At 33.6% G+C, this 19222-nt stretch overlaps 1 protein-coding gene across 1 annotated transcript in view; it reads left to right on the forward strand.

Moving 5' to 3' along the window:
* LOC123555138 (centrosomal protein of 63 kDa-like) overlaps positions 1-19222 on the forward strand; it is a 214065-nt gene that overhangs the window by 152549 nt on the left and 42294 nt on the right. The window contains exons 6-7 of the mRNA XM_053548912.1: positions 3095-3350; positions 3969-4054. Of these exons, the coding sequence (XP_053404887.1) occupies positions 3095-3350; positions 3969-4054 (342 nt within the window). The remainder of the gene's footprint in view (positions 1-3094; positions 3351-3968; positions 4055-19222) is intronic.

Below are 19222 nucleotides of genomic sequence, written 5' to 3' on the forward strand. Positions count from 1 at the left end.
GTAGTGTTTATTTTTTTCATTGTTGAAATGATTTCCCGATTTTATCATGTAGTGAAGGCAGGTGGCCAGTAAAAAACCCCATATTTCTTGCTGTTTTCACCTCTAGGAGAAAGCAATTTACCAGAAAGTACCAACACAATGTGTGACAAGCAGTATAATCTTGAATGAACACATGACAGATTATCAACTAGGTGATGTACAAGCAGTAATATAGGAGATAATAAAGTATAAATTGGTAACATTACCTCTGTAATGAATTGCTGGATGTTCACATTGTGCATGCTTCAAGATAAATATGTAGCAGAGTCTTTAAGATAGCTACAAAATTATTTTTTTATATTTCATTTACGGAATTCTTTTTAGGTGAAGATGCTCTTATTGACATAAAAAATTGTTCACCGCCAGTCATAGTAAATGAAAATATGATATAAACCTTTTACTCTATTAAATTGACTGGTCCAGCATTCAATTTTGGGCAGTACCTATTAGCAAACAGTGCAGATCAAGACCAGACTGTTCGTATGTGCAGGCTAAACTTTAAATATATACCTAGTACTGTCAGTAGAAGTATGTATTTATAGGGAAATAATGTCACATTAAAATTTTCAGAGTAAGACTGTATTAAATGCTATTCTGAGCTCACTCTATGTCAGACACAGCCATGGTCTTCTCCAATTGTTTGTGTACTTTAATTCAGTTAGAAAACACCACTTCCTTTATTATACCAGTCCTTTGATTTTGTTTCTTGGAACAAAATTTTTAGGAAAGTGTTGCATGTTGATAAAATTTGTATATGAAAGATATTCAAAAGCTGCTGTGGAAAGATTAAAGCCACACGTCTCTTGGCAATGATTTTCATAGGTGGAACAATCAAAGAACCTGTTTATTTGTGTTGCTAAGTTTTTTGTCATAGATCTCAATGTGCTAAATGAATTATAGTGGTAATAATTAGGGTGAAATCCAGATTCAGGGCATCTTTTTTTGTGGATGATATTTGGGAGTTACTCTTCTTAATGTAAGATAAGTTTGTTTGTTTTGTTGGTTTAATCACAGTGACAAGTCATATAGTGAATTTTCCAGCTTTTGATGTTTTGAGTTCATGAACAGTTCATGATTATGCATTTATGAACTGTACATGAATTATTCCTGAACTTAAAACTGGACTTATAATAGCCAATTCTTGGTCTAATTCATGAACAGTTCATGAATAATTCATGAATTGAATGTGGTACTAATTTAAATGAACTGAAAATAGGACTGTGTCCATTTCTTGGTCTAATTCATGAACTGGTCATGAACACATTTTAAGAACTTTGTTCATGAACAGGATATAGTCTTGTTTTCAGTTCATGAAATTTTCATGACTAGTTCATGAATTTATTCATGAATGGTACTTGAATAGTTTTTGAAATTTCCAATAAGATAATGTAACTATCTTACCACATAAGAAATAAGTAACACAATTAGCTTTTAACTCTCTTTGAAATCGGAAAATAAGTGACGTATCCAGACACTAAATACAGTCAAGGAAGTGCCCTGTTTGGCTGGTTAAGGCAGGTGACACTTGTGACAAATTCAAATCAGAACAAAAAGGAAATTTTGGAAATTAGTTGACTTGTTGCTTGAGACAAGTGACTTAACATAATATAGGTGGCCGCTATTGGCTGCTTATGGCAAGTGACTGTTTAATGCAGGTAGCAACTTAGAGCAGGTTCAATAGTTGAGAGGAGAAAATTTTTACAGGAGCTTTTAGTAGAGCTTCTGTGAAAATATTTGTTTTCCTTTAGTTAATTCTCAGAAAAGCACAGACGCAGGGCCTCGGTGTCACTTAGCTGTGCCACTGCAATTTGATATAAATATGTGTAATAAACCCTTACAATGCTGGACCCGATTGATTTTGCCTTTCCATGCAGTCTGATCATGATCTGCACTGTTCAGCATTCAGCCAGTATCTGTTTGTTAAGCACTACTTTTAACAGTTAATGATACTGTCCAAATTGAAAGATGGACAAGTTCATTATAGAGATTTAGCAGGGTAAGGGTTAACTATTCGTGTTGAGTACAGCTACAGACTAACCCATATTCTTCTAAGCTGATTGATCTATCAGAGACAGTAAAATCAAATTCGGACCATCAGTCATGTAGAACTAATGGAATCACAAAAAGTTATACAATTCTTTATTTATATGATAAAAAATGCCACCTGTTAACTGAAAGTGAATTCTTTGAAAGTTTTTACAGTTCAAATGCCTGTTCTAAACATTAACAGACTTTCTCTGAGAAAATCCAAAATAATACTTTTACAACCCATTTTGTAATGACATCATATCGAAATATTTTTTTTTTATATTGGTTAATGCTTGTATATCGGAGATGATGATTTTTACAGATGTAAAGGATCGATTAAAACATTATTCTTGTTTGTTTAATGTTTATTTTAGTGGTTATAACGACATCATAAGTGCAGCTACTTTATAGCTTTACACTTGTTTTGAAATGACGAGGTGCTCTGATTTTGAATCTGCGTTAGCATCTCTTTAAGAGTAAAGGCAGAATTCCAATGATTTGTACTTCTTAACAGATACAGAATCTGAATTTTGAATGCAGCCCATTCTTAAATTTTATTTTAGAAGTACTCAAAACATTTTCAGTAACGAGACTCTAGCTACAAATAGTCTAATTTTCCTATTAAACAAAGAAGGCTGAAAATTGTGTGTTATTATATATACAACAAATCATTTTTCTGATGTCACAATTATTATGTCAAAGCATCAAATGGAAGCAGCACTGGAAAATAAAGCAAATATTTGATGGATGTCATCAAGGATGTACATCCTTGGTAATATGTTAGAATCGAAACAATATATCTCAATGATTTTATTCAAAGACAAAACAAATAACAAAAAATGATATATCAAAATAGTGATAGATCTATTTGTGATTCCAGAGGTCTCTGTACTTTAAGGGGAAGCCACTGTGGGGAGATTGAAAGCTTAACTTTAATAATTATAATGTTTGTGCATTTTAAAAACCTTTAATAAAATTGATATTATATTCACCAGTTTTTAATCAGAAATGCATTTGGTCATTTCAGGATGTAGATTCCAAAGAATTCCAACATAGTCAGAATGTCCCAAGCCAAGCAGATGAAACATTTCCAGAGTCAAGCTTCACTGTGACAATGATCAGAAAACTGCAAGCTTCTGACAGAGCTCCCTGGATCCTATACACTTCAGTATTGATTTTTATGTGTATACTTGTTATGGTGGTGATGTTTGGGGGTCCAGGATTTCAGCACAGTAGTAACATACCAGTTCTCAAGTTGACCTTTCCGGGTGACAAGCATATAAGTAAGTTATGATTTATTTTCAGCTACCCTTATCAGAAGATTCTTGTTTGGCTATTACTGTGTAGGCAGATGGTCTGGCATTAAATTTTATTGTCCATTTTCAGTTGTCTGTCATCCACAATTTTTCATTATCATGTTCTCATCTGAAACTACTTATTAGCAAAGAAGTATGAAATACACAGAATGGCAACAGGAGATAATCTTGCATCTGAGCTTGTGTCACCGCGTTATCTAATTGAAGCATTTGCTGACTTGATCACTCGTGATAATTCAACAGACACTAATTAAAGTATTACACTGGCGATACAACCGGCACGATATAAACTGAATCGGGTCTAATTTTCAAACAACAACTGTTGATTTCTCAGATTTCCAATTGTAAATTCATTCCTTCCCTGTGTAGAAAATACTAATAACATTAGAAAAAAAACACCATTATCATTATAAACAAACGGTCTGATAGAAAGTTTTTCATGACACAAATTTTTATCCTTCTGCTGTCTGTTTCCTACGCCGGTAAAACGAGATCTCATTCAGTTCCCACATGACGTTGGCGAGATTTGCTCTATATGCCTTACAAGCTGCTGATCTGTTTATTTTTATAGCTCTTTGTTATTAGTTAGAATCACACCAAACTTAGCATTTGTCTTGATAATAAATAGTGCCATTGAAAATAGTGGCATTGAGGGTGTTGGTTTTAACACAGTGACTTAAAGCAGTGTGGTCATGAGAACAGGAACTGTTGTCTTCAGCATAATGTTCTTGAGCATGGTGACCATTCGAAATTAGGTCATGCACAGTTTGTTTGTTCATTGTTTAAGTTTAATAACGGTTCATCCGCCCTTTCAGACACAATGAAGCATAGAAATGCCACGTAGAGTATAGACTGTGGTCATGCACAGTTGTAGTGGGTATAGTGGTTATGATCACAACTTTATAGCTTTAACTGGCCAATCAGAGAGCTGCATTTCAAGTACCTGCCAGTTTCCACTTTGGGAAAGCAAAGTATTTTTACAATGAACATATAGTGACTTTAGAAATAAATGTCACTCTATTTCAGAGATCAACTTAGATTTTTGACCGCACATGCCATAGACATTGCTACATACTACAAAACTTCGAAGTTTCATTGAAATATCATATGGATTGATTTTAATTTAAAGTTTGAGATTTTACACAAAGAGTCTATGATAAAGTTAGAGTAAAATGTAATAATTACCCAAGTGAAATTAGTACCATTCTGCAATGTTTGGACATTTTAAGATTATGAGCAAAGTGACAAATGAGACCTGAATGGGTGGGTATGTTGAGGAGGCTAGAAGATCTTTTTTGTATCTTTGTTTATTGTCTTCTGAAAGATTTCTATATAGAATAAATAAAATTTGAACAGCCCTCATTTCCAAGTTTATTGATGATTAAATTTCCTGCTTCTCTTTAAAGACATAAAGTATGAAAATAGGAATGTCTGCAAGGTATAAATCTTTTGACAAGAGACTGCTTTGTCTCTCAAATAACATTTCTTTCTCAAATTTAAATGCCTCGGCCCCCCAAAAAAAATTCATTTCTTATATTTACATTTTATTTCCTTTCCATTTGTAAGCAAGATAATATTAAAAATTGCACATGTTTTGTAGCATTTAACATTAAAATCAGCTTCTCAGCCATTTCAGTCACCAGACGGAACAACTGCGGCGTCACCTAAGGAACGTTCTCCCTGACTACGCGGACGTCGTCGGTTCACTAAGCAGCAATGACTTAACTTTCGCGCCTTTCCGTTTGCCGTTCATACAAAATGTTCGTCATAATTTTCAATGGAAAAGAATAGGGCGAATGTAAATATAAAATATTGTTTTTAGCTTTCTGCAAACGTTATTGCTACTGCTGCAAGTATTTCTGATTAACACGGATCTTTTACTTTTTTATCCGTGAGTAAATTTTACTTTTATCAGTTCTCTGTCCCATTACCTGTTTCCCGTTGGTTAATATTCTCTGTTCCTTCCATCAGTTACATATTTCAGGTGAGCTATCACTCTCAGTCCTTGTTACCTTGGTAGTGTACTTAGGTGAAGCCGGTTTTTAGGTTAAAACTGCAATCTGTGTAGTTTGATTTCTTACAACCGTATTCTGGAAAGTGCAAGAATGCAATACTGACAGTTTTCACTGAAGCAGATTAATCCGCCATATTTTTAGTGATTATTTATAAGCATGTCGACCGCTTATCTCTCTATATAATTTCTATGTAAAAGTTCCTGGTACGGTTTAACAATCGTTTCAATGCGCATGGTAAAAGAAAATATATCAAATTTCATGGAAGTGACTTTAATTGTTACAGCGGTTTCAACCTTTCTGTGCTATCAGCGCTTTGATTAATTTAGGCAGTCCCGTTTAACTATCAACAACATTGAAGTATGTAGGCGGAAACAAATGCAGGGGGTATTTTGTAGTTTTTCACAAGAGCATATCACTCATGCAGCGCAAAAAATCTACTCCTGATAACTTGGCGCCAGGCCAAACAAATCTAAACATACATTTCTCTGTACAGAAACTGAAATCTGTTACCATTTTGTACCTGAAAAAGAATACACATTTCTGGCGTGACGTATGAAATTACTACAGTCTTTATGAAAGTAATAGCATCGATCGCATTCCAATTAATATGAAATCATATGACCTCAAAGATAAAACATTACTCGATTGCTATACACTTCGACGTGCATTATTATCAGACGTCTCCTATGTGAAAGCGTGCGTTGTGACGCGACGTGAGAACATTTACCATCCCAGCAACCACCGTTATTGACGATTTGACCATTTCTGACATTTTACAAAATGTTGCTTCGGAAGTTTGCAACACTCTTTAGAGCAATTAAAACAACGTAAGTGAGAATGAAAAGGAAAAAATTAAACAATCCCAAAATGGAGACTTCTGAATCACTAGTTATTTCTTAACATTTGCCCTGTTTTTCTAAAATTGACTGGTCCATCTTTCAATTTGGGCAGGAAAACCCCTTAAATTAAAAGGGAAATTTGCATGAAATTTACTGTTGGGAATACAAACCCGTCCCACAATGATCGTCTGCACGGATGAAAACCGGCTGATTTTGGGTCTCACGGTTTCCAAAAGGCAAACTAATTTAACCAATTTTTCGGCAAAAAGGTTAAGTGTTATTTAATTAAAAAAAACAGTAAAAATTTTTTTTGTTACGGATTTTTTCTCGTTTTTAACCCAAAAATGCGCAAACCCAAAGGGGACTGAGGGGGCAAACAAATTTTCCATAAAACCCCCTTTTTTTAAAAACTAAATATTTTAAGCTTTTTAAATAGTTGCTTTTTTGCAAACATTTCGTTTTAAACCCCTCATGTATCCACTCAAAGGAGCCCTTAAAAAAGAGGGAATTCCCCTTTTTTTAAATACTGTGGTTTAGCATTGGGGTGTTGCGGGGAAGGGAAATTTCAGGCAGCCCCAAAACAACCTCAAAAAAATTTTTTTAAACGAAAATTAAAAGAAATTGATCCCCTTTTAAGGTTTACAACTAGAATCTATTTTAAAGCTGGATTCAAAAGGGGGTTGGGAAAAGGGTTTAAAACCAAAAAAAAAAACCTGTTGCAAATGGAAAAAATTTGTACAATCACTAAAAGAAAAGTCCCGAGATTGCTAAAGGGGGAACCAATGTCGAAATTCATCCCCGGGCGATCACGTGACAAGTTAAATTAAAAAGCGTTCCGAGAGGGAAAAAACGTTTTGCGGGAAAGACTGAATGAGTTGTTTTCATTTCCAAAACCCCTAAGAGAACGGATAGTTTTAACCTTGAAACTAAACCCGGCTGCGCTAAATGAAAGGTCAAAAAAAAGGGCCATGGGAAAACCCTTGTAGCTGTTATTCAGGATAACACGGCATTTTAAAATGACTCAACTTGAATAAAGCTTTTGATATAGTATTGTAACATAAAATATAGCTTGTAAAGGGATAGGGATGAAAAAGCCCTGTTTGAAAACCCAGGACTGGGAAATGAATAGTTTAAAGGACAAAAATTAAAGTATTCAAAACTCGAATAAATTTTAAAACAGTTCATGGAAATTCAACACGAACTAAACCCTTGCTTTTGTTCATACCCCAAAAAAAGGGAACATGGGGTGAAGTGTCGAAATTTTGAAAAGAAAAGGGAGCCCGGGTTTAGGGGAAATTTTAAAATTCGGTGCGCATGCGCAAGTGAAACGATGTTTGAAAAAATTTTTTTTTGGGGACGGGGATACCCCCAAGTATAGGGGGTTTTTGGACTGGGGCCCTCGGGGGAAAGGGGGAACCGCTAAGCATTCGTTGGGAAAGTAAAAGGCACTTGTCGTTTCCTAATTGGTACCCTTGGAACCATATTTTAAACCCAAGAACTGTCGGCCTTATGCAAAAAGAAAAGAATTCCGGGGGAACGATCAGGATGGGGCGCAAAAATCCCTTTATTTGTGAAAAAATTAATCATTAAAATTAAAATGAACAACTGAACCGCAGTAAAAAGTATGCCCTTGCCCTAAATCAACTTGTTCAAAAAGGGACTTTACTTTGACTGTTTATTTACAATTGTTCAAAAAAAAATTTTTTTTTGAAAAAATTGAACCCGCAAAACCAAAAGTCCCCAAAACATAATCTTATTGTTTATTTTAACTCTGTTTTCCTTTAAATTTCGCAAAAAAAGGGGCCAACTAGGGTGTTTAAGGTCCGGGTTTATTGTAACCTGGCATTCTAGTTCATTGTAACTTTACTTAGTTTTTTTTATATTGAAATAGATTGATCAATTCATTTATAGAACTGATGTTTCTGCCTTATACACTCAAGAAAAGTGAAACCGCAACACGTTTTGGGTGGTGTTCGTTTGTATGCCCTTTTAAATCACGTGTTCACTTAAACCAATGTAACTAACTCACATCGCGTCCCCCCGGGAATACTCCGGTACTCCCATCGTTCGAAAAACGATTTTAATTGCTTTTTTTTCCCGTTACAACAGTTCGACAAAATTTAAAAGGGAAAAGGGTGCCCCTAAAAATTTATAATCGATTTTCCACACTTTTTTTCTTGTCTGAAAATACATACTTGACTTTTTTTGCACACTGCGGAAATGACTTCTGCAGGGTTTTTTCACGTAAAAGCTCGTGTTTGTTTCATAAACTAACATCCCCTCGCGTCTCCCAGTATACTTGGGGGTGATTCCAACGTTCCAAAAATAACGGGGGTTTTTAATTGGTTTTGTCCTTTTGGTGAAAGGAATTCCCGCAGTAACGTAGAAGAAACAAATGACCCAAAAAAACGTATACATTTTATATTTTTTTAAAAGGGAATAATGTTTACATTTACAATAAACCTAAAATTCTTTTGATTTAAGGGCGGGTTTTTTTTTGGAAATTTTTTAAAAAAAAGTTCGTTTTAGAACATTCTACGAATTTTTGAAAGTAATATTGAAAAAAGTTTTTTCCCCAATTTGCGGGGGTTTGGGGTGGGGGGGGGGGGAAGATTGTAAGCGATTTTGTTTAAAACCCCGGGTTTTCAATAGTAACCCGGTTTTAATTTAAAGACGGTCAATCTTTCGATTGGGGAAGGAACAGGTTAAGGCCAAAATAAATTAACAACCCGGTTGGGTTAGGGGGGTTCAAACCCAAAATTTTCCCCTTAAAACTGACAAAAAAATTTCCCCCATCAGATTTCAATGCCTTTTTTAATATGGGCTTTCCCGTAGAAAACCCAAAAAACTTGAACCCATGTGGGCCCAAAATATTTTGTATTTTTTTCAATATAATTATACTTCCCCCGGAGCATAGACTTTGCAGGGGGGAAAAGGCAACCCTGATAACTTCGCGCCAGGCCAAAAAACCTCTAAACTCATTTTTTTCTGAAACAGAAACGGAAATTTCTGTTACCTTTTTGAACGGGAAAAAAATTACACTTTTTTGGGCGTAAAAGAAATAAAATTATTTCAGCCTTAAATAAAAAGTAATTACATCGTTCGTTTTCCCAAATTTAAATTTGAAATATATAAACCCAAAAAGGTTAAACATTTACTTGATTCCCTCCCTTCGCCGGCCTTTTTTTTTAAACCAACGCCCCTTCGCATGTAAAGCTTTGCTTTTTGAGGGCGGACTTGGGAGAACATTTTGCCATCCCCCCAATCCCCTTTTATTGACGATTTTCCCCTTTTCCACATTTTACAAAATGTTGCTTCGAAAGTATGCAACCCCCTTTGGAAATTAAAAAACATAAACGAAATAAAAAAAAAAAACCCCCTTTTAAAACACCCCCCAAAATGGAAACTTTAAAAAACTAATTATTTTTTTACCTTTTACCTTCCAAAATTTTCAAAAAGGGACTGCCCAAATCTTTAAAATTTGGGGCAGTGCCACTTATAATTCAAAGGGGTTTTTCACTGAAAATTTACTGACGAATAGGGGAAAACATGCAAACCAAAAGACCCCTCAGGTTTAAAGGGTTTATCTTGGTTTCACGGGTTCGCAAAGGCAAAAAAAAATTCCTTTTTTTTCCCCCGGCCACCCAATTTAAAGGTAAAAAGTTTTATTTGTTTCCAAAAAATTCAAAACGTGAATATTTTTTTTTGGGTTTTTTCGAGATGCCCAATTTGTTTTAAAAAAAATGCCCCAAAAGGGGAGACTGAGCGGCAAACAAACTTTCCATCCAAGTTTGCCCCTTTTTTTAGAAAACAAAATTTTTAAAGCTCCAAAGGTTCCCTTTTTAAGGCACACTTTTTGTGTACTGCATCATTTTTATCCTCGAGGGGTTTCCCTTTTAAAAAAAAAATGAATTCTTTGTTTTACTGTGGTTCCCTTGTGGGTTGCAGAAAGGAATTAAAGCGGGGCCCGACAACCCCAAAAAAAATTTGGTTTTATCAAAATTAAAAAAAAAAGTATCACTCTAAGGTACACTAGATCTATTTAAAGCTGGATTAAAGGGGAGGTTGGGAAAAATAGTTGACAAAAAAAAATAGTACATTTGCCAGGGAAAAACAATTGTCCCGTCCCTGAAAGCAAAGCTACCAAAGGTTTGGGCTCAGGGGGAACCCAATTTCGACTTAAACACGTGCTATATGTAAACAAATTGCCCCAAACGTTCCGAGAGGGAAAAACTGTTTTGCAGGAAAACATGAAGATTTCCCTTTTTCCCAAAACCCTTTCCAAAGGGAAACGGTAGATAACTTGAAACTGAAACTGCTGATTTGAATGCAGGTCAAAAAAGGTTCATAAAAAACCCTTTTAACTGATATCGGGAAAATACTGAACATTTGAAATACTAAAAGTAGAAAAAAAAAGCTATAGATATACGAAATTGAAAAAACTTAAATCGAGCGGGTTTTCCCTTGAATGATGGTATAAAAGAACTAAAAGAAAACCATGACTGGGAAAAAATGAATGAGATTGGGGAAAAAAATTAAAGTTTTCGAAAACTCAGAAAAAATTGTGACAGTTAAAGGAAATTCAACGGGCGAACTCAACTTTTTGCTTTTTTTTTTCATACCCCAAGAAAAGGACATGGGATGAAAGCTGTCGCTTTTTGTCAAAAGGGGGGGAGCCCGGCGGGTTTAAAATTTTCCCATGCAAACAAACATGCGCAGAGGGAAACGTAGGGGTTAAAGGGAAAATGGTGCTGATTGGGGGACCAAGGGGAGGGAATCGGGGCTGGGGTTCATTTGATGGGGGGGGTGGTTTTGGGGAAGGGTCAAAAACCAAAAATTTTGGGATGGAAAAAAGGGTACCCTGGCAAAACCAGGCAAAAATTCCCAGAACCATTTTGGTCATAAATTAATGAAACTATCGGGGGGATGACCAATAGTTTGGGCAAATTTTTAACCTTTCATTTGTGAGAAAAAAAATAACTTAAGCTAAAAAGCTGGGTTTATTGAAACACGAGAAATTTTTTCTGCTTATATTATTTGTTTTGTGCCCCACTTTAGTTCCAGAAAAATTAACCACATTTCTGATCCCAAAATAATTTTTTGGCAACATAAAAAAATCTTTTTCCCAAATATTCATGTGTTTTCTAAGGGAACTTTTTTTAAATACGGGGTCGCCTTTTAAAACGGGGCTTAACTAAAAAGGGTTTTCCACTTTTTTAAATTAGACCCCCGGGGTACCACCCTGCGCAAAGGGTTTGCGGGGTGCTGATAATTCTAAAAACACAAAAAGATTTTTTTTGGGCCCAAAAAACAGGGTTAGGAGGAGCCAGTACACAAGTTTCTAAGAAAGGGTCTTTTTTTAAGTCAAAAGCCGTATCGCTAAAAATCCACATTTTGAGCAACATTTTATAAACATTTTTATTTTTGTATACATGAAATTCTACAAAAATTTAAATTTTTAATAAAACAAAAAATACCAAAATTAATAGATTTTTGTTCCCTATTAAAAGTGGCCCTTTTTTATTATTTTTTTAAATTTTTTTTTAAAATTACTCCCTTTTAAAAAGGAATTATAAAAAAAAGTGGATTTTCCTTTTGTTTTCCCAAAAAGGGTTTTCCCTATTTTACTTTTGGGCATTTGATATTTAAAATTGGGGAAAATTTTTTAAAATCTGGACCAAAAGGAAGTTTTAAAAGAAAATTTCCCAAAAATTTCTAACCCTACCCTGGTTGCGAAACCCAAATAGGTGAAGGGGGGTAAAAATAATTTTGCAAACTTTTTTTTCTAATAAATTTTTGGGAAAAAAATTTATATATCTATGTAAATTTTTTGAAAAAATTTAAACCCATAGGTCTTATGTTTATACTTTCTTTTGGGCCAAAGTAGGATTTTTAAATTTTTTACATAGGGTTTGGGCAACCAGAAAATAAATTTTTAAGAATACCTCCTGGGGAAAATATTACATGTATTAATTTTCAAAAAAATCCAGGTCTTGATCAAAATCTAAATTAACCACCAAAAATAAAGGAAACAATATTTATCAAAAAAAATAGTTCAAATTTTTTATTTTTTTTTCAAAATATTAAATTAAAAGAAAGTTAAAAAATTATTGAAACCAAAATTTTAAATAACCCCGTACCAATTTAAGGGGAAAATTTAAACCCCTTTTTTTCAATCTTAAGGCTCAACCCCAAAAAACCCTGTCTTCCCTCAAAAATTTGCAAAATATTAACTTTTTCTCTAGAAAAAGCAGAAAATTTAAAGAAAATTTATTGTATTGCCAAATTTTTCAAACATACAGAAAAAATTATCCAAAAATTTGAAATGAGCCCCCCTTGGGGAAAACCAAATAGGGGTTTTGGGCGCCAAAAGGACCCAAACCCACTTTTTGGATCCCACAGTCCGTCGGGGACCTTTACTTTTCCCATTTAACGCGTTCTCAAAATTGAAAAAAGGTTTTTGAAAGCAAAACAGCGGATCCATGAAAAAAATGCTTTTTTTGGTTTCTTATGGAAACGGCTCAAATACTGATTATCCCCAAAACTGCTTAAAATTTAGGGGGTCCATTGAACATATTCAGAGCAGAAAAAAAAAAGTGTTTTTTGTTTTTGTATTAGGAAAGCACTTTACCACGTTTGCTTAAAATTTAGAGTGTAGCCCTTTAATATGCATGTATAATCGCACAGGGAGGGCAATGTGCCCCTTTGCTTTAATCCCCAAAAACAAAAATTCTATAACGTTTAAAACCCACTAAAGGGTTTTAAGTCCCAATAAAATGTTTTTTAAATTTTTTTAACATTTAAACTAAAATATAAATTCACTTGTGAACACTTTTTACACTTTTTACATAGGATCCACCACTATGAAAATATTGCTTTTGGCGTTCAAAAGCAGTTTTTTTGGGAATTTTGGTTAAACGGGGCTTCCTAAGAAAATGGTTTTAAACCCCTTTTACCATGCTGGATACTATTAATTAGCCTTTCCCGACCATGTAGCCCAAAGGGAATCACCTAAAATCCTTTCATTCTGTCATGGCCCTCACTGTTACTATTCGTCATAATTTTTCCCGTAAAAAACCCCTTTAAAAAATTGAAAAAATGGAACTGCTTGTTTGGGAAGATGGATCGGCCATTAAAAGAATATAGAAAGGTTAGGGTTAATACACCCTGTGGCCCCTAAGGCGGGTTTCGTTTGTAATAAAACTTTGTTTACATAAAAAAGAAATTTACCGGGGTACATTTTAGATAAAAACTTTTAAAAGTAAAGAAAATATAAGGGAATTTTACAGAGGAAATTTGCCCTAAAAAATAGAAATTAAAATAAATATTCACTTTTTAACAAACCACTTGTTTAAAGGGGTTTTTCTTTTTTCCCTTAAAAATTTTAAAGAGAACCTGAAATTTAAAACGTTTTCTTTTGTTCACACATGTAAAATTTTCTTTGCACATATTTTAAAATAAACACATAAAATACTGTAGTTTCACATAGTTGTTTTTTAAAAATATTTCTGCCCAATTCTCCTGCATTAAAGGGGGACTTCTTTTTCTTGAAAAGCTTCATCCAGGCCTTTTGTAAATGTAGCGGGTTGTTGGGTCTTTTCTGGGCACCTGTGTTGACATCTTGCCGAAATCTTTTTGTATGTTTTTTCCCCATCGTAATATTTGGAGTCCCGGGGGCCCCGCAGTGATCTCTTGCTACAAAAATTTGGAAGAAAAGTTTATTTTTAAATTTCTTTTTTTTTTATAAATTTTTTTTAAGCAATAAAAAATTGTCAGTGCCCCATTTTTAAATTAAAAGTTCAAAAAATTAACAAAAAAATTAAACTTTTAAAAAGGCATAAACCTCCAAAAAGCTTCATTAAAAAAGGAAGGGGTTTAACTGATATGTAAAAAGGGGGGTAAATTTTTGGGGTCAAAATTTTTATAAGTATGTTATGGACCAGCAGGGAAAACACTTTTTTAAATTTTTGGGCCCACCAAGTGTGACCTGACCTGTGTACCTTACTTTTGAGTTTGGGGGTCTATGTTGTGCATGACACATCGTCCCATAGGGGAATTTGTTTGGGGGCCAAAACAATTAAAACCCTTAAATTGAAACGGTTTGGGCTAAGGGGGGAAAAAAAAAAACCCCAAAAAACATGAGCTTTGCCTTTTAGGGGGGGGGGGGGTTTTTAAAAAAACTTCCTAGGGGACAGATTCAGCTTTGGGAAAAAATTTATCTAAAAAAACGAAAACTATTATCATCTGACAGGGGATAGACCTGAAAAAAATTGACAAAATCCCCCACTTCCTTGTGATCAAAAATTTTTTTCCTGTTGTTTTTCCGAAACTCCTTAGCCATCTAAAGAAAAAAAACCCAAATTATTTAAAAACCCAAAGAGCTCATACAAGCAAGGGGGAATTTGGGCATCCGCAAACACACTATTTTAAATTTTTTTAAAAAAAGAATACCTTTGCTACCCCAAATTATGGTCAAAACCCAGTAATCACTTCGGGTTTAAATATACTTAATTAATTTTGTAGAGCAATTTTCTTTAAAACTTCTGTTTGCAAAGTTCAATTGAATTCCCCTTTGACTTTTGCCCAATATTTACCCCTAAGAATCTGGGGGGAAAATTTTCCCCAATTTCTGCCAAAAACAGAACTTTCTTGTCAGTACTGACACCAAAGAACACGAATTTCCCAAAATTTGTTTGAATTTAATCCCTTTTCCAAAGTATACAGCCAAAATATTTTTAAGCATCAGCAAAGGGCCACATCTCTTTGATTTATTTCCCTTTTCATCCCATATTATCTGATAAAACAACCGAACATTTGTAAAGGGAGTCTTTTCCCAATCTGTTTAAATAAAAATAAACCCTATAAAAGATTTCCGGGCCCGAATGAATTGTGTTTTTTTTGTTTTGTTTTTTTTTTAAAAGGGTCACGGGCAAAAAAATTTTAGGACTATAAAGACATTCTAAATTTTTAAAAGGGGAAAAATTAGCCCCCAGGGCCCCCCCTGAGCATTTTTTTTGGAAAATGATGGGACGGGCAAAGAACCACTGCCTTTTGGGGCCAGCTTAATTGGGTTTTTCTCGCAGAAAAAATTCAAAACCCCAGGGGAAACGGGGTTTTGGGGAACCCCACATAAAAGAAGGAAATTGTTCATCAGTGTTTTTAAAACCCTTTTCCGCACAACATGGAAAATCTACTTTCCCTTTCTTGCAAAAATTTTGCAAAACTAAAGAAGTCTTTAGCTCAAAAAATTTTTAAACTTTTAAAAAAACTCTTGAAAATTAATATCATTTGTCCAAGGCTCCTAAACATAGATGGATAAAAAACTTATCCCCCACTTTTTTATTTTAAAACAAGTCATAAATTCAAACCCCAATGCTAAAAATGGGTTTTGTTTTTCGTGAAGGGGGGGACTATTTTTTGAAAAAAATTTTTAACTTCCAATACATAAAGTTAGTGTATAGTAGGACGGGCCCATGGTTTGCGGGTTTCCCTTTTTTTAAAAAACATATTGAGGAAAACCGACCAATGGGATTATTTTTTTTAATTTTCATAAAATTCCATCAAGGGGTTTACTTTTTTTGTTTGAATTTATTAATTTTAAACCCAATTTAAAAAGGGCAATAATTTTTCAGTAAATGAAGAGATTTTCATAAAATGTGCATATACCTTTTTTTCCTAATAAATCTGTTTTTGGGTATTAAATTTTAGGGAAAACTACCCTTTTTAAAGGGCAAAAAACTCTATAAAAAAACCTGACCCCCGAAAAAATTTTGTCCCAGCACCACCACCACCCATAATGACTAAATTTTGAGAAAATTTGCATGAAGACTATAAACAAAAAATTTAAAGTAATGCATTTAAAAATCCATGTTTTTTAAACCCAAATCAAGAAAAAAAAAACTCTGTTTTTTTACTGGGTCAAGAGGGAAAATTTCCTACATTTTGCTAATTAAAAAGTATTGAGGATGTGGATTTACAAAAAACCCTTTTTTAAAAATAAAAAGTATTTTTAATTTTGGACAGCCCAACAGCCCGGCGATAAACAGTCGGGGGGAAAAAAACAACCAAAAACAAATTTCCCACCCCCTAAGGGTTTGGGGAAGGGAAAAACACAAAATTTGGGGGTTTTGGGCCATTTCATACCTCTAGAACAAAGGAATTTAATTGGGAACTGGATTTTTTTAATATTTATGTTAAATGAAACAGGACTTGGAAATTATTAACAATGTAACTGGCAACTGATGAAGATGGTGCAATGTAAAGGATGATGGGTATTTAGAATTTGATAATTGATTTAAAGGTTTAGTTGCTATTCTGTTCTGTCTAAATCTTTGCCACTGTGCTGGAAACTGTTGTAAAAATGTTATACAGAAACAATCTAAGCAAATGAATGACTTTTTAAACAAACAAATGACTTACTTCAACATCAAATCTCCACTCTAGATTATGGTAATGTGGGGAAAAACCATGGGGCATTTCCTTTTAAATATGGGTCGTTTCCTCCCTTCTTTGTTGTAAAAAGCTGTAAGAGGGCTTTTCCTTATCCGTTAAAAAACCCCGGGGCCCAAAAAAATCCTGGGAAATCTACTCACTTATCGGGAAAATTTTATCAATTTAAAATTTTTAAAAAAACAACAAAAAAAAAACTTCCCTTACAAAAAGGGCTTTTTATAGTTTTCATCTATAATTTTCTGTAAAAATTAATGACATATTTTAAAAATTTTCCTTTAATTAGTAATTACAAATTTTTAAAAAAAAATCAAAAAAGTCCCATTTGGGAAGACAAATGGTATGTCCCAAACCACCAATGAAGATCATCAAGGTAACCGGTCTGTTAGTGCACGAATATGCTTTAAACCTTGACCTTTGACCTAAAAGATCCCCAAAAAATGTAGGAATTAAACTAAGGGCCCGAGACAATCCCCACTACAAAAGTTGATGCCCACAGCCTCTTTATTCTCCACTGTACTCTATACAATCCAACCCCAAATTTTTTACCTCAAGGGAACTTGACCTTGATTTCAACCCCTGACCCCTAAAAAAAAATAGTGGTCCCTCTATTTATTGAATAATTTTAAAAACTATGAAAAATTTTACTGCGAAAACCCCAAAAATTTCCATTTTTTGACGACAACTGGGTTTTTAAAATTTTAGGACACTGTGACCTTGACCCTTTTAATTTCTGGGAACCCCCCAAAACATGAAATCACTACAAAAACAGGTAAGCCTCCTATTTGGGTTTTACCACTACGGGCAAAAAGTTTCCCCAAAACACGATCAAAAAAAAAAATTCTCCTGACAAACAGCCCCCCAGGCCAATGGAAAAATGCAAAAAACAATATATCTCCCAACTTCAAAAAAGGGTTTTCAATTAAAAAATAATTTTAACCCCTAGCTTTTCCCCCGGGAATAAATTTTTAAATGCCAATCAAACCGGTAAAATATCAATTCCTTCAAGGGCGACATTTTTCATATAGAGGTTTCATTTTTCAACAGAGTTTGGGGCATTTTTAGATTAAAATTTTTTGAATTTTTGCTTATTTCGGGATGAACTTTTGAATTTTTAAAAAAAATGTGCTTTTTGTTTTAATTTTTTTAGATTTCCTGGAAAAAAAACAACATTTTAAAATCTTATTTTCAGCAATCATGCCCATTTTAATTTTAAAAATTTTTAAAATTTACCAGAGTTTTTTGGGAAATTTCATGAGCAAGTACCAGACCTTTACACCCTTTTGTATGGTTTTTGCTGGTACAAACCCACTTTTTGGGAAAAAAAAAAAAAAATTATTTTAAAAAAAAGGAAATTTTTTTCTGATTTTTCGGGTTTTTTTAAGTTTACACTCGTTCCAGATTTAAAAAAATTTAATTTCAAAGTCTTAAATTTCTTTAAACAAAACAATGTTTGCATTGTGGAGTGAAATTAAACCCTCACATAATTTTGGGATTACATAATATGCCAGTGAAAAATTTTCCCTTTTAGGTTGATTTTTTTTTTAGGGATAAAGAATAATTGGGTAATTTAAAATTGGGCTTAATAGGAAAAAAAAGAATAAAATTGGGTATTATTTTTTTGAAGGGAAAAACTTAAATTGGGTAAAAAGAATATTTTATTAATTTTGGGGCTTTCTGCATTGACTTTTTTAAACGTGTATAAAAATTGGTTTTAAAAAATTCTGAAAGCCTTTACATTTTTTAAATTTTTTCAACTTGTTTATTAAAAATTTAAAAAAAGCACTGCCTGTGGGGGCCGGCGTTGTCTGCTAGTGCTGGGTAATATGTAAAAAAAAGTGTTTTTAGTTCAGTTTTTCTAAGTACCCAAAAAGGGCATAAAAATTTTGAAAAAATCAAGGTTAAGTTTGGTTCTTGCCTACATAAATTTTCCCTTAAACATGATAAACAAATGTGCAAAGATTCAAATGTTGCCTTATATTTTTTGAGAAAAAATGACCTAAACAAAAATTTTTAAACCAAAAACTCAAATTTTCTAAAAAAAAAAGGGGCCCTTATTCGAAAATTTTCCTTTTCAGGTGTGGATCTCGGCCACACCGTCCCCTAATGATTAAAAACAAGGGCAAATTTCAAAGCTGTTGCTTTCAGTTTTTTTAGAAAAAAGGGGGACCCCAAACAAATTTTTAACCAAAAAACCAAATTTTTTTAAGTAAAAAAAAAGGGCCCCTAAACTAATAAAAGCATTTTCAGATTTTTGGGTTTTGGCCTTTTTAATTTTATTTTCCTAATGAAGGTTTTAAAAATTGCAAAATTTCAAAACTGTAGCTCTTTAAAAACACTACCCGAGAAAGAAGTCTAAACAAAAATTTTAAACCCAAAGCAAAAGATCAAGTGAAAAACCCAAAACCGCATTTCCTTTTTTTAAAACCCAAGGGGTTTAAAAAAATGTGTAATATTCTCTTTTTAAATTGGGCTGGGGTACTAAAACATTTTTTTTTGTCCCCAAATTCCCAAATTTCAGACATTTCACAAGAAT

This window comes from Mercenaria mercenaria, chromosome 7, assembly GCF_021730395.1.
Source record: "Mercenaria mercenaria strain notata chromosome 7, MADL_Memer_1, whole genome shotgun sequence".
Lineage (NCBI taxonomy): Eukaryota > Metazoa > Mollusca > Bivalvia > Venerida > Veneridae > Mercenaria > Mercenaria mercenaria.